The sequence below is a fragment of the Cariama cristata genome, unplaced genomic scaffold (assembly GCF_000690535.1).
Source record: "Cariama cristata isolate BGI_N322 unplaced genomic scaffold, ASM69053v1 scaffold26884, whole genome shotgun sequence".
In the NCBI taxonomy this organism is placed as follows: Eukaryota; Metazoa; Chordata; class Aves; order Cariamiformes; family Cariamidae; genus Cariama; species Cariama cristata.
Genome location: NW_009612798.1, coordinates 44,591 through 53,512, shown reverse-complemented (window position 1 = coordinate 53,512; position 8,922 = coordinate 44,591). Strand labels below are relative to the sequence as shown.

General features: G+C 36.8%; 1 protein-coding gene across 1 annotated transcript in view; it reads left to right on the top strand.

Moving 5' to 3' along the window:
* Positions 1 to 2,873: 2,873 nt before the first annotated feature.
* The window catches only part of SLC27A2 (solute carrier family 27 (fatty acid transporter), member 2), a gene marked incomplete at its 5' end in the record, with an annotated part of 12,185 nt that continues 6,136 nt past the window's right edge, over positions 2,874 to 8,922 (top strand). Inside the window, 5 exons of the mRNA XM_009698784.1 lie at positions 2,874 to 3,083; positions 3,485 to 3,643; positions 4,171 to 4,295; positions 7,995 to 8,189; positions 8,553 to 8,643. Of these exons, the coding sequence (XP_009697086.1) occupies positions 2,874 to 3,083; positions 3,485 to 3,643; positions 4,171 to 4,295; positions 7,995 to 8,189; positions 8,553 to 8,643 (780 nt within the window). The remainder of the gene's footprint in view (positions 3,084 to 3,484; positions 3,644 to 4,170; positions 4,296 to 7,994; positions 8,190 to 8,552; positions 8,644 to 8,922) is intronic.

Sequence of the window (8,922 nt, the reverse complement as noted above, 5' to 3'; positions counted from 1 at the left end):
GGCGGGGAGGCACCGCCGCCTTTCCACCCCTTTGGCCTCTCCCGGGGGACGCCGGGGGTGGGCTGGAGGGGAAGGACGCTTTCTTCGGATGGCCAACCGGCCTCTAAAGGTGAATTTTGAGGATTTGAGAAGTTGCTTCAGACCAGGTGAAACGACAAGGTTTCCAAATAATTTGCACCATGTTTTCATTTTCAGCTCATGTACAAGAGGTGGGTCTTGAGCTCTCATACCTTGTTAACTATTTGATAATGGAAACAAAGACCTAGAAATAAAATAGCCCTCAATCATGAGCAACAGGAATAATTCATAGCTACGTTCACACAAATATCCAAATTAGAAATAGACAAGATAACGCAGAAGAATCCTCTTGCAGCAGCTGGACAGAGACTTACACACGTGAAGGTGGTTGCAGTGTATGTAAAAGCTTTTGTCAGGCTTCAGTTCAAAGAAAAAGGCATGAATCCATGTAGACAAACCACATTCCTTGTCCACAGAAGAGACTTTGACATATTAGTATGTTTTAAATGGAGAGCTGCCTTCTGTTCCATATAGAGCAAAGACCTTATTTCATGCCTGGTCCTTTGTGTATATTTGTATGTATATGCATATACACAGTATGAATGACAGACCATATGGGAAGTCAAAGATGCTCTTTATCTGCCTAAACCTAACAAGTTCTACATGAATATATACTCTATTTCAGGTTAGATAGTTGAATCCATTCATCTATTGTAACTGAAATATTTTATATGCCCCAAAACTTCCGGAGTTCAAATTAAATTTTCTCCTTTTGTGATAAATTTCTGCCTCACTGAGAATAAATTCTGTGCAATCTCTGAACTTTCAAAATTAATCAGTATTTGAATTATTAGCATATGTGGGAAATGCTGTTGTGTAGGATAAGAAACGTATTTTTCCTCCTTCTATAACATACTTGCCTCAAATTTTCTAAAAAAGCCTTCAGCTCTGAGGAAAAAAAAAAAAGTAAAAGAACTGAGCCTTGTTCATAAAAAAATTTACTACATGCTTGACTCCACTAGTGATTGCTGGACATCAGGAGAGAAGTCTAGGTCTTTCTGTTGAACCTTGATTGTCTCTGTCCTTGTTAAGTCTCATCCTTTATTACCTGTCTGGCTATTCCATGCAGAAGATAAGTATTTGTCTCATCAGAACTTACCATCACATGAAATCCTGTCTGTGTGCTTGCATGGATGAGTTTCTGAAAAGAAATATGCTGAATTCATTAATATAATTTATATGTTGTTAAAGTTGTTTATACCTATAACAAAATTGGATTTTAAAGTTTATTGGAGGGTTACTTATCTCAGTGAAAGTTTATTGAAGGTTATTTGTCTCTAAGGTGCCAGCTCATTAGATACTTGCATAAAAGGCCTTATTTTATCTCTTTCATGCTCGATAATGTTTAAGGAGCAGAACTCTCTTCCCACCCAGCTTTACTTACATGCTGGACTGCACAGTGCAGTGCTGGAAAGTATGGGTGGAATGGAAGAAGACAGGACAGGCTGTGCTAATATTTTCATGTTTCCTTACCTGTTCACTAAAAGAAGCCTTCATTAGATTTTTCATGAGTAGCTTGGTGGCTAAAGGGCACCCACAGTAATCCCAGGAGGTTTTTTTGGACCAGGATTACAGCAGAAGTACAGAATTGTTTGATGGGGAATTCCAGACTCTGGCAGACTTAAAAGGTAACGCTTTTATTAAAGTTACTGCTTTTGTGCAATTGAGACAAACTTTTGATGTGGATCTTGGCTTTATCTAGTCAGTTAGTGTGGAGATACAATCTCCAGTGACAGATTTAGTTTTCAGTATTAAATTGTTTCAGAGATCTGTTGATTTAATAATATTTGAAATAAAATAGAAATGGTAAAAAAATAAATTACATGTTATGGAAGATTTTGTATTATGATGTTTCAGTGAAATTTGTGTTGAGGATTCATTTTAAATCTTGTGGATTATCCATTCTAGTAAAAGTACACGTGAGTTAGAAGGCTTTTAGTCTGGATTCCTAAAGAAACAAGGTATATACAATTGCACCAGCTGTCTAGTCATCTTCACTTCATTCCATTATCCAGCTTAAGGGAATAAAAGCCTCAGCGATGAGTACTTTCTTTCCAACTTGGTTGAAACTGGCAGTGGACGGAGGATTGAGACCTGCATTAGTGCTTCAATAAGAGAAAGGCAGACAGGACTTGATCATGCAGGGAGTTAGCCTACTCATTGCACATAAATTAAATCATGCGCTCCTGTTGGAGACACCAGAGGGAATATGCGTAGAACTGGGATTAATCAAGACACATGTAGGAGACAGGCATAGGGAGAGACAGAACACAACTAGCTAGGAGTCCAGGCTTCAGTAGGACCACTGCTTACTAAGTCGCTCTTCATTCTGCATTTCAGCGTTTCTTCCATTTATGTTGGGACTTGAGAAAGATGGCATTCATCTTTATGCATAGAACATAGTGGTGATTTAAGCACCAACTTTGTGTGGGCACTTGCCAGGTGAAGCATTTCCCCGTAGTGGAGAGGGAAGGTAACAACATGGAGGTGGTCATGCCAAGTATATGGTCCCTCAGTCCCACAGGATCTGCAGGCAGGGGGAAGCATGCCTGGATTGCTCCTCTGCAATTCTGTTCCTGCTGCAGAAAGACAGATCAAATCAAATCAGTCCCAGTTGTGTGGGGAGACACTGTTCCTCTTCAGTCCTTTTTGCTGGATTCTGAAGTGACTTGAACATGAATTTCTCCAACAGCAGCTAGGCGTGAAAGCTGCTGAGCCAGAGTTGATGCGCCAATAGTGTAGTTCACAAAATAATACAGAATTTTCTTATAATAGTTTTTTCTCTCCTTTTTAAGAACTGAAGGAATCTGTTGAAGAAATACTGCCATTCTTGAAGAAAGAAAATGTTAAAGTTTATTATTTAAGCAAGACATCTGCTACAGAAGGAGTTGAGAGCTTTGTTGATAAAGTAGATGCTGCTTCAGATGAGCCTACTCCATTGTCTTGGAGATCAGATATAACCTTTAAAACTCCTGCCATGTACATTTATACTTCTGGTACTACAGGTAACATAATTCACAAAACCAGGCCACACATTCCTCCTGACATTGTGATTTTTTTAGTAAGGAAAGAGAATCTCTTATTTCACATTAATTCCTACTCTCATTCATTCCCCTCAAGAAACTGAAAATTTTGTATCTATATCGAAAACCAAAAAGCACAAAGAATATAGTCTGACTAAGTGCTAAATCTCTGGGAAGGGACTGAAGTAAAAGCCAATTAAACATACAAGTTGTGCCAGTAAGGTCATTGCTATCTCTTATCCCTGGAGACACTGCTGGCCTAGGCATAATATCACTTGCATCAATGAATAAGAGAAAAATCTTAAGACCTTGTGAAACCAACTGGTCTTATTATGTTTATTGTTCAAGTGAGGTTATGCACCTTTTTGCTTGACTTTAAACAGGTCTTCCCAAAGCTGCAGTGATTAATCATGAACGCATAATGCTAGCTTGTGGTTTGTTTGATGCTGGCAATGTTACCTCAGAAGATATTGTGTATACTGCTCTACCACTCTATCATAGCTCTGCCCTCCTCGTTGGAGTCCACGGATGTATCATGAAAGGTACCTTGCACTTGAATAGTATGAATGAACGTGTTACTGTGCAGAATTCATCCACAGATGCGATCGTAAATACAGCAAGTCTTTCCCTAGCTACCAAACTTAGAGATGAAATAATTGGTTATATGTCTCTCTTATCAGAAACTCTGTAAGTCAAGAGACATCCTCATTGCTCTGTCATCTTCATATGACTTGCACAGATCTTCACCATGTACAAATTTTAGTTCATGACCTGGACGAACAGGATAGATCCTATCCTACATAACAGCTCTTTGCACAGTTTTAGGGTAAATTAGTACAGAGTTTCATTTACAATAATAGCCTTTAACTTCTGATGAATAGAAATAGAGGTTAAACCAATTATTCAGCATGGATTATATTTCAATATGTTTTAGGAAGAGTACTTCCAAAAGCTATATAGCCCTAATTCTACAAGTTTTCTACAATGTTGTGCTAAGAAATTCTATACGGTCTTAATGATATCATAAGAACCATTCCTTCTGTTATTTGTTTTACTTCTTTCTACGCAGGTGCAACTATTGTTTTGCGTGCCAGATTTTCAGCAAGCCAGTTCTGGGATGATTGCAGAAAATATAATGTAACAGTGATACAGTATATTGGGGAGGTGCTTCGGTATCTATGCAGTGTGCCACAGGTAACATTAACTGCCCGTCTTTTTTTGGCTAATTAATTTACTGGGAATATGTGTTATATTATGCTTAAAATCTAACCATAAGTGAAAAGGAGAAAAAAGCCAAACAAAAACCTTCCCTAACAGGGTTTGTAGTATTGCATGCTAACATGAACTTTTTTCAATTAAAAAAAAAAAAAAAAAAAGCTTTTGGCTTGAATTAATCATTCTTTTGAATAGTGGAACAATAGAAGTCCATTAATTGACATTCTATTAAAACAGATAGAGAAAACACTTACCTTATATGAGCACTCCAGCTGCAAGCCAAAAATGAGTTCTCTAGGAACCAGTGGGCCCATGTTTTGGGCAATGTGAGTTTTGGGGGTTTTACAGCTAAGATGTCCTTTCCCAAGATAGTCAGGTAGTCCCCAGGTGAAAGTGTTAATGTGATTATTTAAAGAGTGCCCCCTCTGAAGATGCACTTAACATACTGTCTTCATAGGCACTTTCCTGTTGAGATCCCTGCAATCATGTTAGTTAATCCTTAATTTCAAAAATGTGCTTGCATAAAATGACTTTCACAGAGGTAGGCCTAGTGAATTGCAGTTAGAATTTAGTAAGAACAAAGGTGGTATCAGTCAGTCTTCCTAGCACCGTTTGATAACCATAAGCCATAACAGAGAATCAGGTCCACAGTTTCTTTGTAATTTATATATGTGTGCAAAATACCAAATACACAGAGGTTTCATTCTGATGTCAGTTACAGAGGTATGAAATAACTTCACTGGAAGTCAGTAGAGTTCCTCAGGAATTGGGTATTGAAGCAAGATTCTGCTATGCTTTGTATTTTCTTCATGAGTTGCTAGCCCAAAATGAGCAGTTAATAAAATAAAGTTTTATAACAATCAGAAGGTTTGGCCTCTGGATTGGGCCACACAGTTTTAATCAAAAAGTATGGGTGGAGGATATTTAAACTGGGTTAAAGAAACAGGGCACTTGAAACATATAGTTAAGGGTGGTGGTAAGTTATACATCAGTCCTGCAGTTCACAGAAAATCCCAATTAGCAAAGTACTTGTAATTAGCCAATACTCAACTGGTATAAATAAAATAGGGGGAAAAGTGAAAAACTAGATGATCTCCTTTCATACAGAATGTTTTTTTAGGAAAATAAGCTTAAAGAATGAGCTAATGTACTAATTTTAGTTACAGTTGTATTTCTTCATAGCATGCATGCACGCAGAAGTATAACTGAGTCACAGGGCATACTCTGTAAATTCCTGAATTCAACGAGTCTCTCAAAGATGTGTGCAGTTGCCAGCCAAATATTAATTAGTTCCCACATGGTGTTAGTTTAGTAATGTTAGCCACACAGAGACATTTAGCTTAACTATTGAAGTGACCTGTTAATCAAAAATAACATGAATGGCTGAACCTGAAGCCCACTGAATGATACACTTGAGTAGTATTTGAGGCTCTCTTAAGATTACTCATTGTTGGTGTCTGCTTATCTACAAAGGTCAGGTTTTAAGATAGACACAGATAGCTTAGCTTTCATTATTCAATATAAGGATTTTTGTTTACTCAGTATGTAGAATTCAGCGCCAGTGGAGAAAACACCTTTACATAAGCAAGGTTTATAAGCTTAATGTCTAATCCCATGCACCCATATGCATGCTATTTTGAGTGCACAAGTCTCCCAGAAAGATGGGATTAACATGTTAATAATGCAAGAACTTGACAGAATATGGATATTGTTACTTAAACTGTCGTGGTGCCAAGAGGGCTTGGCCTGATATTGCAGATGTAACAGAGAAACAGTCTTTTCCGTGAGGAACTCGCAGTATAAGCAAGATCCACGTTGAGGTAGGATGTCATCTGTCTTAACTAATGCCATTTCATTATTCAACTTCCTTAATTGTGCTAGTAACTTTTATCTATGCTATCGTTTCTTTCCTTTACATATCCATGGAAGAAAAAAACTCAATATGTGTCACAGTTTTCTTTCTGATTGTATTTTCAGCTAACTTACGTAGTCATTTCAGAATAAATGAACAGTCCAAGTATTACAGAAATCACCTTAAAGGTTAATTGTTAAGTCCTTCCTTCCTCCTTTCATTAATTGTGACTAATTAATGGCTAAATAACAAATTTTCTTTATCTACCTAAGCAAATGGGAAAGAAAGATTGAAAATACAGAATTAAGAACAACAAAAGATGAGGGACAATGTGGATCTAAGCAGCATCCTGTCCCCAATGAATCATTTCAAAATAAAATGTTTAAGCTGAGATGTATAAACGCCCAATCAACTGGAGTCTCTCTCATGAGAGATTAAGGTATTGTGTTCAGTGTTACGGAGCATCATCTATGACAAATGAAAATTTTATTAAAAAGTGAACAGCAAGTCATTTAGACACAATGCAGAATTTCAGCAGATTTCAGTGTTCTATTTTAAGCTTGGTTTTGTGCTAACATGTTAACAGTAGATCTCTCAGTATCACAGAGAGCACTATATATTAATTTATTTCTTGTTTAGATTAAATTTAAACATCCATTTCTAGACTATTCTGCAGAAAAGCAATTAATCCAGAAGTGATATGACTGAAGTCCAAAATAAAATCAAAGTTTTACGGTATTTAAAAATTGTAGCCATTTTATTGTGGTATTTTTTGATCTTTTCTGGGAATACGACACTCTAAGACCAATCCATGTTTGTCTTAATGGCCAGATTTCTCTGTTGAATCGCTTCTTGAAAGAGCATTTTGCAAATTCAGTGTTACGTGCTCATCTTCTACAATCTACTGCATTGCCCTCCACACTATATTTCCTGGAAGACGTAGAGCCAACATACTTATTCTGCACAAATACACATTCCAGTCTGTGGCTGATAGAATGGTCTTATTCTTTCAACAAAGTATTCCAAGTTAAGAAGCCATATTCTTTCAACAAAGTATTCCAAGTTAAGAAGCCAATATATATTTAAAAAGACTTTATGCCTTAAAATACTATTAAATTATGTAATAAAAGAAACAGTTGGAGAAAAAGGCTGGAGGTGGGATAGAAGAGCCTTTCCGTATTTTGCCAAAATTCTCTCAGGCTATTGTTATTCATTAGCACAGTAGATACGTTTATGAATTACCAGTGTCTGACTCAGTTCAGTACTTCCTATTGTTGAGGATAAATAGAAACATCTAAGAGAAGGCATAAACAGACTGCCATCCTCACTATGGGTTCATCTGTGTAAACAGATCAAATACTACTATTAAAAGTGATATGAAACATGGTAACAGAATTTTTAGGAGGCTCAATCCTGCACTTACAATGGCAGAAGGGATTTCCTTTCCACCCAAACACCATTTTAAATCCTGCAAACATTTTGCTGAATTCGGGGTAAATTACACTCTTCTGCAGGTAGTCACCACAAACAAAATAGTTTAACATTGTGCCCAAGTTTCATTCTAAATTTCTGTGTAGGATTATTCATTCCTGTCTTCATCCAAATCAAGTTAACTGCTAACTACAGTTAGATATACAGCCTGACTTGCTCAGTAATTTCTTTTCCACATCAAAATCACGAGCTTAACCGTAATGATGTTTTCATGCATTTTGCTTCAGAATATGCTCAATACTTTTAGACTAAAGTTTTCTTCGGAGTTTTCCAGAAGCAGAAGTTCTGCTTTCACTCAGCAGAAATGTGAATTCATGACTGTTTCTTGTTTCTAGAGAAACAATGATCAAGATCACAAAGTCAGACTTGCCATAGGAAATGGCATAAGGGCTGATGTTTGGAGGGAATTTGTCCGCAGATTTGGAAATATTAATATTTTGGAGTTTTACGCATCGACTGAAGGAAACATTTCTTTTGTTAATTACACTGGAAAAATTGGTGCAGTGGGAAGAGTAAACTGCCTGCAGAAGGTAAGAATAACAACAAAACCTGGCATTTTGTCCTGCTTGGTGAAGTTTGGTGTATCGCCAAGGGCATATACCAGGCCACTTGTATGACAAGTTGGGAAGAACCCAAGGCTCAGTTATGAATTTGTTTAGGGAGAAGATTCTCCCGAAGTACAGTCTATAGCTACCCATGCTATATCTCAAGAGATATCTCACAGATATCTCTTGCTAGTTCAGGGAGAAGAACATTTAGACTCAACATATCCAGTTGAAATGGGATGAATTTGGCGCCTGTTAAATAGAAAGCTGACTACATAGTGTAATTCTGAAAATATTTTTCAAAGATTGAATATTCATGTGCGTATACATTTTGCAAATTTTCTCTAGAAAATATTGCACTATGAACTGATTAAATATGACGTAGAGAGAGATGAACCAGTCCGAGATGAAAATGGATACTGCATAAGAGTTCCCAAAGGTAAAAGCTTAACTCCTTTAAAACATTTCAGAAAGGTATTTACTTTTTAAAATTACATCTCTTTGTGTTGCTTCTATCTGGAAAGATGCTAAGAATTGCCATTGAGTAAGCCAGGTTTTCAAATACAAGTCAGAAAACATGTAACAAATCACATATTATGCTAATACAGCTTAACAGAAAGGTGAAGTACAGTGTGGAATGCAGCATCTGTATACCTAGATTTTAATAACTTGTCTAGTTTTAATAATGGACATGCTAACATTTTTGAGTACAAATCTT